Here is a 19,904-nt window from a genome sequence, read left to right on the forward strand (position 1 = left end):
CAACAATGAAGGTTTATGTGTTAACCTTAGCAGGGCTTGAAGCTACAAAATACACTTGCACAGAAAAATGAATATTAAAGACTACTGAGATCACAGTGGTTTATATAACACTTTTTTTCTACCTCTTTCCTCAAAAATAAGGCTCTGGGATCAAGCTGACATCACAGGGACCTTCCTGCCACTGTAATATGGAGTAATTAGAAGTGAGCTGCCAATCTACATTAGCTGATTCACATGAAGAACAGTTTGTTGGTTAAATCTCTACAACACACTGAAAGAAACTGATAGCATATAGATCCATAATTATCTCTCAGTCTTCACTTTCTGCTGCAAGCTGCTCAATTCAAAATATGCACCTATCATGATATCACTGTATTATACTGTTTTGGCTTGTAGCACTTCTTAAAAAACTTTCAATCAGTGTGTGGTACTGTAAAATGTCACACTGTAATTTTCCTCACAACAACACATATTATAGTATTTCGGTGGTAACAGAAACTGAAAAGCACATAGATAGTCACATCAACATGCATAGGGGTCAAGGTAAAGCCCTGTAATCTGATCTGTAATCTCTGCTTTGACTAACTGCAGTGAGCCCTCTGTAATCCTCATTCAACTCTGATACGTGGAAAACCCCACCAGCCAGCACCTCATAGTTAAAGAGCCTGATGTCACAGATGTCCCGCACTGCATACTAAATTAACACTCACATACAGACACCACTGCAATACAAACCATTTATACTGTTAACAATGGTTTTGGTCATTCACTCAGCACCTGTAATAAGAGGTATAAAAGTGCTCAGTATAAAAAGTTTTATTTGTTTGTTTTTTAATTCTCACAAAAACACTTAGAGATATAGTTTACCCAAAAATGAAAAGTCTGTCATAATTTACTCATCCTCATGCTGTTACAAACCCATATTACTTTCTACAGTGAATCACACGAGGATTTAGCAGAATATCCTAACCACTCTTTTCCATACAATGATAATGGATGTCATTTTCAACTCTGTGTGAGAAACAGAACGAAACTGCAATTCACTGAAAATCTTCCCCTCCGTCATGGCTCTCAAATCTCATTTGCGTGTATGCATACACTGCATATGAGATCTGAGAGTTACGCAACCATCCCCATTCATTTTCATAGTTTGCAGGACATCCAGCAAAAAAAAAAAAAAAGAAACAGCATTTGGAATGACATGAGGGTGAGTAAATGATGACAGAATGTTTTTGAATGAATTTTTGTTTGGTGAACTATCCCTTTAACTGAGACAATTTTAAATACAGTAAATACTGTTTTAAAAAAAATATATAGGCTACAATGTGCATTACTGCAACAGTCAGTAAAATTGCTGAACTTTTAACTTCAAAATACAAAAAAATTAAGATTTCAAAAATGAAGATGCATGACCAGAGACAGACAGGATAGAGAGGTGGAGACACAACACTCGTTGAAAAATTGGGAGAAATCACAACGCTCAGTATGAATGGAAGTCACACATTTCAAATTTCATTGCTGGTTTTACATTGACATTATAAGAAGTAATACTGACAAAAAGTTTTAGAGATTTCATTCTTTCCCTATTCAAGTAAATAGGATCTGAACTTGATTGATTGGCTGAGAGCTTGGCCACAGCTGTAAGAAGGCACTGACATAACATTTCCACCAATGACAAGGACATATAGAGCAAAGAGCAAAGACATATATGCTCTTAAACAACAGATAAAGCAAAGAAAAGAAAATAGATAATAAAAATAGGAACAAAACACAGATTGTTCTTTCTTAAACCATATTTTTAGAAAGATCTGTAGATAGATCTCTAAGAGGAGAGGCTGATAATGGAAAGCATTCTGGAATCACCTAGATGCCATTTCCCAAAGACAAGGCAAGTTTCTGGAAGAGGTAAAAGTAAGTTTATCACACATCAAGCACATCAACAGAAGTGTTTAGAGAATTAAAGAAACAAAAGGGCTTTTCACACTTGAATTTTGTTAACCCAGGGTCATTTTTAACCTTGTTTCACTCTGTATACTTTACCCATGGTAAAGTATATCAAACCTGGGTATTCATGTTTCGAGGCTTCACAATGTAAATATTTGTATAACCTGGATTATCTCTTATTTACATATTCATGAGGTTAATAATTGATTGGACATGAGTACATTACGAGTATGAGTATATTTCGAGCACACAACTGGTTTTGAAGTGGTCATTTCATGAGGAATCACATTTTTCTTCTGGTGCTAAACTACATTGAAGTATGAAAACTTGTTTAACTAGGGTTAAAAGTGGCCTTAAAGGAATAGTTCACTCAAAAATGAAAACTCTCTGATCATTTACTCACCCTTATGCCATTCCAGATGTGTGTGACTTTCTTTCTTCTTTAGAACACAAACAAACATTTTTAGAAGAATATCTCAGCTCTGTAGGTTCATAAAATGCAAGTGTCAGAATGGTTCAAGTCAGAAAACATGGATTTAACCACTAGAGTCTTACAAATTACTTTATGCTGAGCTTTTCAAAATTCTGGAACCCATTCACTTGCATTGTGAGGACCTACAGGGCAGAGATATTTTTCTAAAAATCTTTGTTTGTGTTCAGCAGAAAATAGAAAGTTATACACATCTTAGATGGCATGAGGGTGGGTAAATAATGAGAGAATTTAAATTTTTAGGCGAACTATCCCATTAAAGCTGGCTTAAGATTAGTGTGAATAACCCTAGAGATCAAGAAGTTTATACTAATTGCAACATTAGAGATGCACAACATACTGTTACTCTACAGTATAATGTGCAGTTCCCATAATATCCCATAATAATCACCTTCATCCTGTTGCACTCAGTAGGCATGTGTTGACTATGTGGAGGAACTTTCTCTTCGATTATCCATTGTTCTGATTTAAAAAAAAAAAAAAAAATTACATAAAGAGGGATGAAAATAGTTAAAGGTTTGTCATGAAGAAGGCATCCTCAATAAAATACTCACATTTGATGCTGCAGCAAAAAGTCTGCAAACTGACGATCTCTCGCATAGAGTTCAAGTATGCGAATACGATCTTGAATCTCCTGCGGAACGGGAGGGAACAGAAAATACCAAATATAATGTCACACGCTTGCTCACACACAAAATACACATGCATTGTAACATAAACTTAAACACATTTACTGTACATGAGCATCTACTATCTGCTGTATGCCAGGGTCATTTTATTTTTAAAAATATGTTTTTTCTTTGGAATATCAGCCAATTTGCATGTCCTCATTCATTACCATTGCATTTTAATGGGTTATAAAAAATCGAATAATACTGTACTTAAAGTTCTCTTATACAGTAATAATACAGTAATAATACATTTGAATAAGTTTTATTTATATGCACTTTCCAGAAGCTGAAGTTTCTCTTACAGTCTTTATCAGTATTTCATTAGTCTTACACATTTATTGATGTTCAACCCTGAAATATTTTGAATGCAACAGTGTACCTACAAATCATGATTTGAAAGAGAATTGTCATTGGTTGAAATGCACCATTTTCTATAACCTGCCCATATAGTGTACCTGTACATAGTAATACGTTGTAAACATATAGTTTTTTTTTTGCACACACAAGCACAAAACCACACACACCTCCTTGGTGAGCTCACTGTTCTCATAAATATGGTGTATCTCTTCACTGCTGAAGTCTGTGGACGCCTCAGCACTGGCACTGCTGTGGATTAGTGGGTCAGGGTACCGCCGGTAGTAATGGCTGTAGCCTGTCGTTAAATCACTTTCATACATGGGGTTATACTTAGTGGCCCTGTCTAGAGATGGAATACTGTCCCCTCTCCTACATGCAAACATATACACACACACAAACAAACGTGTAAGAAGAAGGGGTCATGATCTAAAATGGTCCTGAGATCAAAGATCAGCCTTGTTGATAAATGAATACAAATCTCATAATGACATTACTGGAGCTTTAAGCTTCTTCTTACGTGTTGTAAGCACCATAATTAAAAATATTTACTGTAAATGAGAGAAACACACTTAATGGACAAGTAACTGATTCTATTCATATGTGACAGTTCCCTTATTATACAGAAACAGAGTCACACACACACATAATTGACCATGTTGACTGTGCTGTATGTCTTACCGTATTGGGTCCTCCATTTCTTCCTTGTAGTCATACTGGTCTCTCAGAGTTCTTGCTAAGAAGATGATTACTCCTGACGCCACAAGCAGGAACCCTGCAACAGATGCTATGGCAATGCCTACTACGAGTGTCTCAGATACATATTCTTCACAATGTTCCCCTCTGTACCACCAGTTCTCCCCCACACGACATCTACAGAGTGAACACACAGATACATACTGAATATATAAACCTTAAGACAACCCCTGAAACACAAAAGCAATTCTTTTTTCTCACTACCTTTACGAAAAAGTGCTGTAGCAGTACCATGGTACAATGATGGTATCAGATAAAAAGACTATACACAGTATTTTGATGCCTTGACTACCTTATTCATTTCCTTCACAGTTCTTTATAGAATATCATGACAATACCATGGTACAAAAAATATTACATTACCATGGCAGATGTCTATAAAAAAAAGGAGTTGTAATATGGTAAAAGTACTATATTACTAATATTACTATAGTACATTTTGGTACTTTTTGTTAGTGTAACATAATATATAATCCTTACAAATGTATCCGTAATTAACTTTCCTTAACATTTTTAAATACCACACCATCATATGACCAAAAAAGCATTCACAAACACATACTGTACACACACACCTGCAGATGGCTCCTTGGTCTGGAATGACATCACATTTCCCATCATTCAGGCAGAAGTCAGGCTGCAGGTCACAGATGCTCTGGCAGGGTAGTCCATCCACGCTGAAGTAACCAGCGTTACACACACATTCAGCCTCACCTGACCAGCGGTTCACTGTACACTCTGCAAACTCATTACATGCCTGGAACTTGCACGGGTCTGCCTGTTCACCTAAAACAAACATCCATCCACACACACATACTTTACATTAGTCACAGCATGTCATTCCAAACCCGTATGACTTTCTTCAGTGGAACACAAAAGATGATTTTTAGCATGATGTCCTGGCTGCTCTTTTCTATACAATAATATTGTATATTGTGAAGCGCCAAAAAGGATAAAGAAAACCACCATAAAGGTAGTTAGTACAGGTTGTTTACTATATTCCAAGACTTCTGAAGCCTTACAATAGCCTTACAATAGCTAGAAGGGATTTAAGTATTCTGAACTTGTCTTGCCTGATTCAACATCCAGTGAATATTTGTCAATGGCGAGGTTCATGGTCTGGTAAGCTGTGTTGCAGAAGTCCTCTAGAATGAGGTAAACAGCTGTGTTGACTCCACGAGGAACAGGCTTCCCAAACTTCATACGACTGTTCACCACAATACTTCCATTCCTAAAGTTCAGGATCTCCAAATTCTCAAAGTTACTGAGGTTTGACTGAAGATATGGCACCAGCTGAGGAACATACAATGTGAATATTTGAGTTCATAAACTCACAGACAGAAATTATAGACTGCATAAATAAATAAATAAATAAATGAGTAAATAATTCATCTGGATGCCCATGGATGGATTGATGTTAAAAAGGATATATGGTGGTAGTAGAAATGGATGAGATAATAGAAGCAAATGTACTTTGAAAGCAAACTGAGGAAGCACACTACCAGTTCAATGAACCGCTGCTCCAAGGCTTTGTATTCTGGAGAGCTCTTGTTGAACAGATCCTCAGAGAACATCATGTTAGTTACACGAAGACTGAAAAAAACTATCAAATCTCGCCCAGGGTTAGTTGGCATAGCAAAGCTGGGGAGCTCATCACCCTGGAAGACACCAGCAATGCCACTACCCTCTTCCTCTCCAAGATGGATCATATTATAATCCAGAGATGTGCTCATGACTTCCGAGTTTGAAGTAGGCTCTAACCCCACCTCCCCTGGAGGCATCATGGTGATGAGGGTAAAGGGAGATTCTTTCTCTGGTGAAAGAGGTGTTGGATAGACCGGGCCTGCTGGTTTAATAGTGAACACCAGGACCTCATCTTCTGTTAGATCTTCCTCGAAAAACTGTATCGGTGAAACATCTGTTAGTACAAAATTGTTTCCTTCCTTTGCTACTTTGGTAATGTCAACATCCATCCCTATCTTTTCACCAATTTCCTCTGATTCCTTCATTGTGATCACAGCAAATTCAGCTTCCTCATACTTTCGTGTTTCTAATAGAATGGTTTCCTCCTTGTTGTCTTTCTCTGGCATCTCTTCCTCTGCAGGTAGTATGAGGTCTACCATGGGTTCTGGGGTAGCTTTTGTCTCTTCCACTTTATGTGGTGTATCACTACCAACTTGATTGTCTTCATTCCCTTTAGATTCAACAGTCATCAGTCCAGGTATTTCCTCAGGCAACATTTGGTCTTCCTCAACCACCTCTGTAGTTGTGGTAATGGTGGAGAAGTCATAGTCTTCTACCAGGGGCATTTCTACATTAATCAAAACCTCTTTGTCACCTTCTGTTGCTCCAACTGGCTCTTTAGCATCAGTAGGGAGGACAGTCACCCATAGCCAATCATCTTCTCCTGCACCAGATCCAGAGGCAAGATCAAGGTCAGCTGTTGTGACATCACTGTCTTGCTTGGAGTCGGTAAAGTGACCAACAGCTTCACCATCCACAGAAGGACTCTTGCTGGGGGGAAACAGTGACAACAAGCCCTTGTCTTCAACGTCTGAAATAAAAAATAGACAAGAGTCTTTACCTGAGTGAATCACCACCATTGGTGTATGTCATTGTAGATGTGAATGTTGAGTCTTACCCTCTGAGAAACTACTGCTGGGATGGTCAATGAAAAGAGATGTGTCCTCATCTAGAATTATGACCTCATGTTCTCCCATACCTTCCTGTTCTGAGATTGTAGGACCCAACAGGTCATCAATAATAAGTAGCTCCTTGGTCACTACTTCAGGCAGATCGGTTGTTTTCTCAACAGCTACAGTTTTATCCTAGACAATAAATAGAATAAATGTGCTGAGCAAGCATCACTATTACTGTTCCTCATTTTTATTTATTTTTAAGAATTGAAATGAGTGCAAATGATGATGAACTTGTCCTGCACTGTTTGTGCTACGGACATGAATGATACCTCAAATCGTGCGACTTGTTGAGGAGAGGTATACTATTACTTTTACAAGCATTAAGACTTAAGATTTTCACCTGGTGGACGATTGAGGGGGGGGGGGGGGGGGGTATGGGTGTCATAGATTTACAGTACATTGAAGGATGGACCTGAGTCATATCTAGGGACCAGGATGTGATGGATACTTTGAGTTGGGCTCTTTTGACATGGGCCAGTAAGCAAACACCAAGCAACACCCTAAATACCTCCCACAACAACCTAGTATCATGGCAGCAAGTTTTGCACAGGCAAACATCAGAAAATGTAAAAATCTAGTGGATTCACTCTACCATGATTGATTGAAGATTAATGAAGTCCAGTGTCTCACTGCTTATCTCTTCACTGCTGGTCTGGAGGAAAACAACATAATCCACCAGCACTGCCTTTTCAATGCTGCAGAGAGAAAACAAAACATCCATTCACCTACTCATACACAGAGCCAGCACTGTCTTGTAAAAAAAGGAAAAACTGTGCTTGCAGTAATGCCCTCACAATGGAAGTCTATGGGAGGAAAGTATTCCAAGGGGTTTAAACTCATGTTTTTGCTAAATTACTTACTGAATATACATTTTTACATACAGTACACAATTGTTGATTTTTCAGCTGTAAAGTTCTCTAAATCATCCTTTTAGAAGTAGAACTTCTGTTCAATCACACTAGACACATATTAACATGTATACTCATTTAGTTATGTGGCTATACCTTCGATACAGTATATACATTTATCCTCATGCGATGCATTTCCTCTGAAAATACCATTGTAATAGCATGTCTGTATACAATTCTTGCTTGTTTTAAAATAACAAAATTATTGTTTGTGGTGAACAGCATGTCTCAGGTTCTGTCGATAGAAAATTTTTCTGCTTTGAACTAGGAGCATTTCTTCAGTTTGTCTATTCCAAGGTTTTAACAATGATCCTTACTAGCTCTTTCATATCGGTCATTCATCTTAACAAACATCATAACTTTTTTCTTTCAGATAAAAGTTATAACCCTTTGATAATAATCAAGTGCTGGAATAGATCGAACAAGGACCATTCAAGTTTAATCAGCATAACCATAGTTTTAAGGACAATCTTTTGTATGCACCTGCTGGTTCTAGCATACCTTAGCTGTTATCCCACTGTATGCATCAACACATTAACTGCAACACACGTTTACTCATTCACTAACCTGCACTCACACACACAATCAGGTTCTAACTTACCTTGAGGAATCCATCTGTGGCCTGCAGAATAGAAAGAGTTCATATTTTATAGCCTCACCACTTCGGCAGATAATAGACTTAAATAAATAAAGTTATCTGAATATGCAAAATCAACATCTATCTAGCACACATTGATTATGTTGTCATGACTCATCAGACAGCATTTGGCCACTCAAGCTACACTTAAAAATGTATAAATGTCATTGCATTAGATAACAAAATATATAAAACAAAGTGGCATCTACAAATGAATGATGCTAGACTTTTAATCAAAATCTGACTTAAATTTTCTTCACCATTTTAACAGTTACTTTTACTTCTAGTCCCATGGTAATTTTAAGTGGATGTTTGAAGTCAGTTCCCCTCAAGTTCATATGTGTCCTAGCAGAATAACCACAGGATTAGTTCATCAAATTAACTATGGACATGTTTCACTAACCTTGGACAACTTGCTTGTGCTATTCTTTGTTACTATAAATGCCACTTGGTTTGATGCTTTCTTATCTAATGCAATGACTCTATTACATTTTTAAGTGTGGCTTAAGGTTCAAATACATTTTGTGGCCACTGTGTAGTAGGCTAACTGTAGTGTAAACCTACTGTAAGAAAATTAAACACACCTGACATCCAGCACTAATACACTCTTGAATTCTTCCAGTTTCTCCAAAGCAGCTGAAATCTGTAAGCACAAAATATATTATATACACATTAGCCATTTTCACACATGCAACCAGGTAAATAACAGTAAAATTGTTGGGTTGCCTTTACTGGTAAATGTACCACATGTGCTGTTCACACATACCATCAAAACAGACATTTAAATGTACATATGATAGAGCTTCTCATTAAGGGAAATTGCCAAAGCAAAATTTACCAGTATTTTCAAAAAGGTTGTGTTAACAGATGACCTCAAACATGAAAATTGCAGTACATTTTCTGGAAAATACCGAATGTGTGAAAGGGGCTATTATGTCCCAAAACAAAGAAACATCAAAATGTTGGAGCAGCACATACTGTATGCAATATTAGGGTAAAAAAAAAAAAAAAAGAGCTTGTGAGTGTGTGTGTGTTATCAAGCATTAGGTGCGTGAGTGAGGATTAGTCTATAACGATTTAAATTAGCTTGATATGTTTATTAACAATAGAAGCCTATGGTATGGCCCCATTTAGACAGCTGAATGGCAAGTAAAACACCTTCTCCGTGAACTGCTGAGTGAGTCTGCGATGCTTATTGCTAGTGGGGTTGGACAGCTCTTCACTCCACAGCTCTCCCGCCAGTAACAAAGTCAGCTCCACCCTCTGCTCAACCAGAGTTGGTGTAGGCAAAGCAGCAGCCTCCATCTCAATCTCATTAGTGATCTGCCACACAATGAACACAGATGTTGTTAAGCAGGTGTTCACTGTTCATCATTCTTATTGATGTACTGTATATTGGTTGCATGTATCATGAACGCATCAGATTTGAACAGCCAGAAGGCAAGATTTACAGTGAATAACAACTTAACCTTTGGTGCGCCGCTCACACAAAGCTATCATATAGCTTCAGAAGATTTGGAATATAGTGCATGAGTCATATGAACTACTCTTATGCTACTTTAAAGCTGTTTATTTGTCTTTTTTAGAGCTTGACAGTTGCTGTCGCCACTTTTTAGCTGTATTGCAAAGAGCAGTGTAAACATTTCATTTTCATTTTTCATCTCTTTAACCCACTGTTTTTTAAGGCAGTTAGGTAATACCTTTGTATATACTTAATATGGGTCAAAACTACTGTACATATCACAGTAGCTCACTTTGTGAAATGTATCATAACAGTTTAAGCAGTAACACAACATGGTCATTGCCATCTGACATTATTGCTGTTTTGGATCAAATTTAGCCCAAAAATAGATAAATATTACAAATGATTCTTGACAGCCTAATCAAACTCTTCACCAATAATTTACTAAATGAACAGTACTGTATGTTTCAGCCCACCAACCTCTGTCTCCAGTTCAGTCGTCATGACAACAGAGACAGACTCTTCTGGAAATGGTACAGTCACCAGCTCAATGGTCTCCGCTGGAAACCCATCACCTACCACATGTACGGAAGACAATTAGTTGTTTATTCACCATGCAACCACATGATATTGAATCTCTTTCAGCATATTTTATTCCTATTTCCAATGACAACATTTTTGTTGTAACTGGAATTGCACACATTCAAATTGCTTCAAACTAGCCATTTTCAACCTCACTAAAAACTTTCAAGCATTTACAGAGTTTAACTCTGATTTATCTTTTGCTCAGCAACACACACTCATGATAGACAGACCTGGTGGTCCACTGTTTTGCACTTGGGATGAATCCTCAGGGCTGGACAAAAACAGACAGTTTGAAATGAAACAGCGGCCTTCAAATGTAGGTGTCAAAATTCAATCACAAACACAGGGGTTCACAAATGCACAATGTCTCTAATTCACAGTCAATTTAATAGAAATTCAAGAACAAGTATAAGAGGTATATACCTGCAGGCTGAGGATATATGTGTCTCTCTGAGAAGAAAGAGACGCATAGACAAAAGATGAGGGGAAAGACAGAGACCCATCTAATATAATGAATTGATGGCTGAGAGAGAAGGGGCATTTGTAAAAGGATGGATTCAGAGTGAAAACAAAAGTTTAAAAAGTGTTTTACTGCACCTTTTCAGTCCGGAATGAACAAGTCTCTGCAAAAGAACAATAAATAGATGAGCAATTCAAAGTACAGTAATATCAGTCTCAATATGCACATGTTCCATATCCTGACTCACAATACTCTTTTCATATCTAATTATTAGCTAACATAATTATCACAATGTTAACAACACAGGTCTTGTGCTACGTACTTTGTGGACCAGTGCTAAGTGTTCCTCTGATTGGCTAAAAGCATAGCCAATCTCCTGTATGGTGACTGTCCCAGCCTGGCATGGGCTCATCCAGCTCTGGTACTCATTCTGATTAGGGAGGCGGTCCCAAAAGATTTTGAAGGCCTCCCACACGGTTACCTGACAAACTGATATTAAAATATATTTTATTAGTGCAACAAACCACAAAAATGTGGAATGCACCATACACAAAAAATACACAATCAGCAAGCAACATAAGGTACACATAAGTACAGAGAGATTCAAAAAACCTCCTCCTACAATGAAAGAGATATTTTGGTGTCATTTTGCATGCATGTTTACTGATTCTAGAACAATATTATCTAATTAAGCATTTCATGGTCAAAGATACACTAGGGCTGTTTTTGTTTTGGTGGTATAACATATGGTGGCACACCCTCGAATAAAATCTATCCAATCTACTGTATCTATCTCATTAGTACAATTTAAAAATATGATAAAAAGTATTTGTAAGCTTAAGCAGTTTAAAATACTGTACATTTTTTATTGAATTAGATAACAAAATATCAAACACATTCATTCTATACTTATTTTCAGAACTAACACTTTCGGTAACTATTTTTGCAATTACTTTTAACCACCTGGTCTCACTGTGATTTTAATAGGGTTTACAAACTCAGTTCCCATCAAGTGACCCTTACAGAAATAGATCAAATTTGGTCAAACTGTCCACTTCTCAATTTAAATGTACAATCTACATCCATAATTTCCAGCAAGTTAATCAGAGGCAAGGTGACATTGATGTGCATTTACTCTGTTTAATCTCAAAACTTCCCGCTTAGCTAAAGTTGCCCTCTCTCAGTACATAGTAGCTGGCATGGTGCATTTATTTTGATACAGGTGCTGGTATAATCTTGTTAGTGGTTTCACAAGATTGGTGTTGCCAAGATACACTGATAATATGGTCACATTCATGAGCTCATAAGCTTGGGCCTTAGGGTTGCCACCTATCCTGTATTAGCTGGGACGTCCTGTATTTTGGCCGAAATGAACACGTCCCGTACAGGACGCCCATAGTCCCATATTTAGGTGGTGAAACTCTCAAGGGAGGATGGTGAAGCTCCCCGTTTTCTGCCAACAGTTACTGTAGCTGTTTTATCAAATTACTTACACTTATAAAAATGTACCAAATAGTACCATGTTATTATTTCCATATTTGTTTTTCAACATGTACAATGGTAATACCATGATATTCTTTGAAGTATCTTGATGTACCGTGAAAAAAACATGTTATTTGAATATGGTAATCAATCAGTACTGTAGTATGATAAAGTGCCTTGACACTGCCATGTAATGTCATCACTAAACCATGGTGCCACCACAGTACTTTTTTATGACAGTATATAGCAAGTGTATAGCCAGTATAAGTGCTTCTTACATTCTAAAGTAGCTAATGTTGCAATTGGATCTCCGTGCCTCAGTTATTTGGACATATGTTTGGATTTTCCTGACACAGAGAGCAAATAGTCTGTCCAGGTTCAAACCTGAGCTGACCAATTTTAAAGTGTCTCAATGGGGCACTTAGACATGGCTGATGGCTTGCCTGTGCTCACACCTTTAGTCTCAGTCATGGATGTAAAAGGTCTGACCTCACTGGCTCCAATCCAATGTGTTAACTGACTTTTAACCCCACCATCCTACCTTCTAATTTGTTAAGGACGCAATCACATGTGAGCTGTGAAAGGCTGTCCAGCGGTCTTTCCCCACTAACCTGAGCCTACCCAGACCCTTTGAGTGGATCTGACTGACTAATGAATGTGAGGCAAACGTTAATGAGACCCCAGGGTTAAAGTAAGGGCTATAGAGAACTACTTGCACTTCTTGGTAATTTTAAGATGCAGAAGTAAACTTTCCAGACCTCCAGTTTATTCATTTATACAAGACTGGCAATGTGTTTTGTATACTAAAAGCTTCCCTACTGCTATTTTTACTGTCCCATAGGAATTGCCAATAAATGCTCTTTAATATCTCAATCCCATTTTTTCTAAAATGCCAAAGTCTGCAATTAGAGATTGCTGAAATGACTAAAATTTCAATATGAAAAAAAAAAAACCTCAAACATTTCTTATCAAATACTTTTTAGTCCAAATTATCTGAACTTAAATTAAATTTTCCTCTGGGATGTTTAATTAAAAAAGACCCTTATTAACCCCTCTTCTCTCACCTTATTTCAGACAATCAGCTCTCCCTAAAAGGACAGCGGATAGTTACATCTTTCCTAGACTCCACTCTTAACTGAAGATCATCTTGCTGCCCTTCTCAAGTCATCCGCAAAAATAGAACCAGACTATTGGCAGTAGCAAGAAAGAAAACCAAATCCGCTCATGACCTTAGGATACACCAAACATGTTAACCTTGCCTGTTCTTCTAACATCAGATAAGTGATTAACTGAAAAAATGCATGTATCTTCACAAAATTTGAAAATGTTCAACATGTTCTTCTTTTTCTCCTCTGCTCGCACATCACCCTACTTGCTCAAATCCCAGAGAATGACTCATTCACACCCTCACAACAGGACAGGAGTTTCGTTTTTAATATTTCTATCTGTATTATTCGCTCACATTATCAAATTTCTTATCCGTTTCTAATAAATGCTGATAATTATCATCTGTTTCATTTATTAATAAACATTTATTTTACCGGGTCAGTCTATTAAGGTTTTTTTTTTTTTTTTTAAAGAGACATTGTCATATAGAAATAAGGCAACAAGACTTGACATTATTACTAACTACACATTAAAACACTGACCAGGGGGCCTGGGTAGCTCAGCGAGTATTGACACTGACTACCACCCCTGGAGTCGCGAGTTTGAATCCAGGGTGTACTGAGTGACTCCAGCCAGGTCTCCTAAGCAAACATATTGGCCCGGTTGCTAGGGAGGGAAGAGTCACATGGGGTAACCTCCTCGTGGTCACGATTAGGGGTTCTCGCTCTTAATGGGGTGCATGGTAAATTGTGCGTGGATCGCGGAGAGTAGCATGAGCCTCCACATGCTGTGAGTCTCTGTGGTGTCATGCACATTGAGCCACGTGATAAGATGCGCGGATTGACAGTCTCAGAAGTGGAGGCAACTGAGACTTGTCCTCCACCACCCGGATTGAGGTAAGTAATCGTGCCACCACGAGGACCTACAAAGTAGTGGGAATTGGGCATTCCAAATTGGAAGAAAAAGGGATAAAAAAATTTTTTTTTTAAAAACCCTGACCAAAATGTATTAAAAAAAATCTTTGACATGAGTCTTAAAAGCATTATGACACAAAAGACATTAAGCTCTTTTCCACCATCGGGCTGAATAGTATAAGGCATGGGCTGAATAGTTCTGAACACGGTGAGTTACGATACCAGTAGCTTTTCCACTTTAGCACTATTCAGTACGGTTCGATTAAAAACCATTCTCATCCAGGAATTCTTAGCACGGTTAGCTAATCCTGCTCAGGACAGAGAACCATGATGGTGGCAGGCCTGTAGTGACATGACTTATGATTGGTCACTTGCCTAGTCAGTTCATTCTAATCCTGATTTTGCAGCACCACAGTGGAAAAAGAAACCATAACCGTGCCAACAAGTATGGATTGGCACGGAACTGCATGATTCCCCAACGAGATGGTGGAAAAGCGACCATCGTAATACTTTTGTTCCAAAAAGGGGCAGCAGATACAAAAGCTTTCTTTACTAAATCAATTCTTGTTTTAGACACTAAATATTACTGTATATGAATAAATTAAAGCTGAAGTATGTAATTTCTGCCCCACTAGTGCAACCAAATGGAATTGCAAAAATAAACATTGCTTTCAAAACAGCTTTCTGAATATGCCCTCCCTTCTGCCATTGATCGAACAAACAGAAAGTCCCACCTCCAACTCATGCCATTGGTCGAATCAATGCTATTGTCTCTCTTAAGATGCGTCACTCAAAACAAACAGCACAATTTTCATAGTGCCACACAGACAGACTGTTTACAGTTTTCAAGAAAATTAACAAATGAATGCCTTACTTAAAGCTAGGATAATATAAATTATTTTAACACCAAAAAAGTTACATACTTTGCCTTTAAATTAGTGTCTACATGTTAAAAGCTATTCTAGATGACAAACTTGTCTGTACTGATCCCATTTGTCCTGTTGCATATAGTCCATTAAAGGAACATCCACACATTAAATTCCTATTAATTATTACTATTAACAAAATCTTAAAAATCCTTCCTCACCTATGTCCTCTCCTTGTTCATGCATCAGTTTACTCTTTATTAGACTATAGCAGCACTCACTTAGGCTCATGCCTTATACTGTAACTACCAGAAAACTTTTTCAGCCAGCACTTCATTACCTTCAAGGCAAGATCCACTTTTTTGGCATTGATTTAGCACTAAATTTGTGTCTTACATAATCTGTTAAAGCATCTTATATAATATAGTAAATCTTTCACTAACCTTTAAATTGCTTTGATAAGTATGAACTGTGAAAACATACATGGATAAAAAGCCAATACAAACTAATACAAAACAACTTTAGAAAGAACAACACACCATATGCAACACAACACTCCATATAAAAATCACGACAAATAATACTACACTCTAAAAAATAAAATTTGTTGTTTCAACTTAAAAAAGTAAGTGTTCGTGCTGCCTAAATATTTAAGAGTAAAAGTTGTTTGAACAGAATGTAAAGTTGACTTAAATCAATATAACTTAAATGAGCTTAATGTCTTTTAATTAAACTTGACTTTCTGAGTTCAACTTCATTCTAATTCAATTCAAACTGAATTGAAGTTAAACTATTCGTATTATCATTTAATATTATTGCTAACCAAAGAAGTAGTTAGGGCTGTCACAATGTCAGAAATAAATTAAACTGCCATGTGATGGTATATGGCAAGCTGATAATCAGAGACCAATGTCTGAGCCTTATCATATTCAGACAAAAGATTGTCAAGGAGACACGCATGAACCTCAACAATTTACACGCAAATCACAAAAATGGTGATAATCATCAAACACATTGTTGAGTAAAACGAATTATTGCTACATGACAAATAACTGAAAGTGACATCAAACACAATAACCAACAGCATATATAAAAGCAGCAAACAATTTAAAAAAAAAACTGAAAAGACATTAAAACTGCAATTTGCATAATTTATTCATGCCGCAGTGAGTGAATTGTCTTGAATTATATTTTCGATTTCAGCATAATAGGTTTTCTAAATTCAGTAATTTATCAGCCAACAAAAACTTGGATAATCTCAATAAGATCCATTCAGGGCAGTTATTTTAACTCTACATTTTAAGTTATGATAACTAAAAGGCTAAATAATTTTTTTACAGTGTAGTACATAAGTTAAAAACAATAAAAACTAACATTATATGAACAAAAAACACAATAATGATGATTTTCTTTTACGACATTGTCATAACATTGTAATAGTTTCTCACTTCTGAGCTGGTAGTATTTAAGGTGGTTAGTGATGGCTTTCTGCACTGTCTCTTGACTGCACAGGCGTACTCCACTGGACAAAAGAACGTCACGTTTCTTCCTTGGCAAGAGCCCTCGGTCTCCAGGCTTCTCCACAAGCAATTGAAACAATCGTGAAACATCATCACTTTGGGAGTGCTTAGCTGAATTTCTAAATGTGGGTTTCCAGTCAACTTCCTCTGAAACACCAACACAGACACATATGCATTACTTGATGATGCCATCATCCGCTACCCACATTCCCACCAAATATACACTTGCTCAAAGGTTCATACCTGCACTAATATCCAGCTGGCCAATTGCCAAAATGCAGCCAATACAACAAAGGATGTACGTCCAAATGGGTTGCCACATAGCAAATTCCATTACTTCCTGTGGCTTGAAAATCAAAATGTTGCAGCTTCACTTCGGATGACGTGGCATGGATAGATCCCAAACTTTCACACACCTGTGCATACCTGTTACACACTATCCAGTGACAATTATTATATTGTATTACTGTTAATCTGAAAGACAAGTACAGGTGTGTAACGGTGTCATTCAGGCTTTTCTGGAAGGTAGACAGATGGAAAGGGATTTTTCTTTTTTTCTCTAATCCTGTTTAGTAATCCTGTAGAGCAGCTCATCAAGAAGTAACTGGAGGAACTGGAGTTAACCAAGAGCGATTAACCAAGAATACATGTGCAGGGAACATGGGTTAGTTAGTGAAAGAGACAAAGGAAGGGGAAAAGATCATCTTGCCAGATATCGTGAAGCCAAAATCAGATAACAAGAATCATTATAGTTCAAAAGTTCTTCATGAAGAATGAGATACTAAGATGGCATGTACATAATCAGTTCTCAGCTGAACACCTGACCATCTGTAAGGTTAAGGACAACATTAACTGTTTTGACCCTTGAAGACAACACCTGTAAATGAACTGGGATCAAGTCACATTATTAAGATAATATTATAAAATACTATTGTGTCTTTTGAAACAGATAAAAAAGAACATACACTACCATTCAAATTTTTCGAACACTAAGAATTTTAAAAGAAATAATAAAATACATTTCAAACCATTATAATAAATTTACATTACTAAAATTTTGGCAGTATTTTTGATTAATTTAATGCATCCTTGGTGAACAGTGGCATCAGTTTCTTTCAAAAACAAAATATCAATGTTCTAAAACTTTTGAACGGTAGTGTAAATATTGCAATGTAGCAATAAATGAAAACACAGTAAACAAGTAGGAAAATGTGCTTATTTATAAAATCGAAGCAGCAAATAACCTACACTGATCTACCTGTACACATTTTCTTTGGAAAGACAATAACTTATTTGATATATTCATTCCTAAAGGAATATTCTGTACAAGTTATGCTCAACCAACAGCAGTTGTGGAATAATGTTGATTATCACAAAAATGTATTTCGACTAATCCCTCCTTTTCTTTAACAAAAGCAAAAATGGTAGTAACAGTGAGACACTTACAATGGAAATGAATGGGGCCAGTTTTTAGAGGGTATTAAGACAGAAATGTGAATCTTATAATTTTATTAAAGCACTCACATTATTTTTTTCTGCAAAAACTTGTGTATTATTTGAGCTGTAAAGTTTAAATCATTATTTTTGCGGGATGGCAACGAAGCTGTAAAATTTTATATAACTTTACACAGAAAAGGTTAGTATGCAATTTTATCACAAAAAAACAAAACAAAACAGGGATAGCATTTACATCTTGTCACTTTGGACCCATTCACTTCCATTGGAAGTGACTTACTGTAACCCAGACATGTGGTAATCAACACTGTGCCACAAATGGTTTAGACTGAGCTTAACTTGAATTGAACCCAGAATATTAATTTAAGGAATGTGTATAATGTCATTAATTTAATTTGTCCCGTAAAACCTATAGAAGGGCAGCTGACATAACATGTCAAGCACAGACAGTGTCTTGTAGTGTCTAATATCTAAAACTATTTTGAACAAAAAAAAAAAAAATCTAATTATTTTAGAATTATTGTGGTGTCTGTTGGCAGTTGATTTCCCACGCTTGATTGTTTAGAACAGTTAAGTGTTTAGTGAACAGCTGTTTGGCGATTGTTTGTTTTTTTTTTCTTTTCTTGGAAGGGTGAATTTTTAATTGACGCATTTTGATGTGAATCCTTTCAACCACACACCTTCTCCAAAATCCTGCCCTTCAAAACATGTCAGTGAAATAACTGACAGGCAAAGAGGTTTGCTAATACACAAATGTCCACATGTTCTTTTTTTTTTTGCTGTTTACAAAGTCTAGAGGGGTCACAGAAACAGGTGCCATTTCTCAGCACACCAATTTCAGTGTCAGGTAGGGACATGTCTATATCAACATTCCAGGGCCATTTTTGTAAATAAAAATGTAAATATGGTTTTGTTGCAGAAATGTTTTTTTTTTTTTTTTTTTTTTTTATGAGATGTGACAGTATGTGATTTGCACAAAGGTTAAGACAGGATTTGGTACTTTTAAGAACCCTCCCTGTGCTCACCCACTGATTTATCAGTCACAATACAATTACTGTGCAGGTGGTTAATGACTGTGTCCTTAGAAATATATCACCACAGGAAGGCCTCTTGGAAGCGGTGTCTTATTAGCTGAGAGTGTTTGTAAGAAAGGGTATGATCACCTTCTTAACATTTACCTTTACCTATGACATTCACTTTTATACATATCCAGTCATATGTGTGTGCACATGATTATCCGCACAGATATAAGGCACCACTGACATGTCTTTCCATTAAATATTGTGACACAAATACACTGAAAAGAACAACATCTCTATATGCATCAACATACAAACATGCATACAACACTGAGGCTATGCAATAGCATAATACCATACTACTACTGAAATTGGAAGTAGGGATGGGAATTGTAAGGAATTCGGTTTCTAATTTTGAATCCACTTCAATTCATTCCGTAACGATTCCATTGATGATTCTTCTAGTTCTTGTGAGGAAGAACCACTCTGACCGATTCAGTGAGTTAGTGGTTAGGCTGATTCAAACAGATAAACCATGAGCCTATTTGACCGATTAATTTAAAAGAACCGGTTCA

General features: G+C 36.8%; 1 protein-coding gene across 1 annotated transcript; it reads right to left on the reverse strand.

Moving 5' to 3' along the window:
* Positions 1-1,767: 1,767 nt before the first annotated feature.
* LOC127447572 (interphotoreceptor matrix proteoglycan 2-like) lies at positions 1,768-17,189 on the reverse strand. Its single transcript, XM_051709523.1, has 17 exons — positions 17,099-17,189; positions 16,784-17,002; positions 11,289-11,455; positions 10,930-10,956; positions 9,618-9,782; positions 9,044-9,102; positions 8,424-8,444; positions 7,507-7,609; positions 6,857-7,043; positions 5,718-6,769; positions 5,289-5,508; positions 4,791-5,001; positions 4,141-4,332; positions 3,630-3,831; positions 2,989-3,068; positions 2,826-2,896; positions 1,768-1,896 (listed from the first exon to the last, which is right to left on the reverse strand). Exons 1-16 carry the CDS (start codon positions 17,187-17,189, stop codon positions 2,860-2,862), a joined length of 3,033 nt encoding a protein of 1,010 aa, XP_051565483.1. The 3' UTR covers positions 1,768-1,896; positions 2,826-2,859.
* Between the last annotated feature and the right edge of the window lie 2,715 nt (positions 17,190-19,904).

The sequence above is a fragment of the Myxocyprinus asiaticus genome, chromosome 10 (assembly GCF_019703515.2).
Source record: "Myxocyprinus asiaticus isolate MX2 ecotype Aquarium Trade chromosome 10, UBuf_Myxa_2, whole genome shotgun sequence".
NCBI lineage: Eukaryota > Metazoa > Chordata > Actinopteri > Cypriniformes > Catostomidae > Myxocyprinus > Myxocyprinus asiaticus.

Excerpts from the sequence above, each read along its gene's own strand:
- LOC127447572 (XM_051709523.1), bottom strand. The coding sequence starts at position 17,189 with ATGGAATTTGCTATGTGGCAACCCATTTGGACGTACATCCTTTGTTGT. Across the intron at positions 7,044-7,506 it reads TTAATCTTCAATCAATCATG|GATAAAACTGTAGCTGTTGA; the intron begins GTAGAGTGAATC and ends TTTATTGTCTAG. Across the intron at positions 2,897-2,988 it reads TTTTTGCTGCAGCATCAAAT|AACAATGGATAATCGAAGAG; the intron begins GTGAGTATTTTA and ends TTTTTAAATCAG.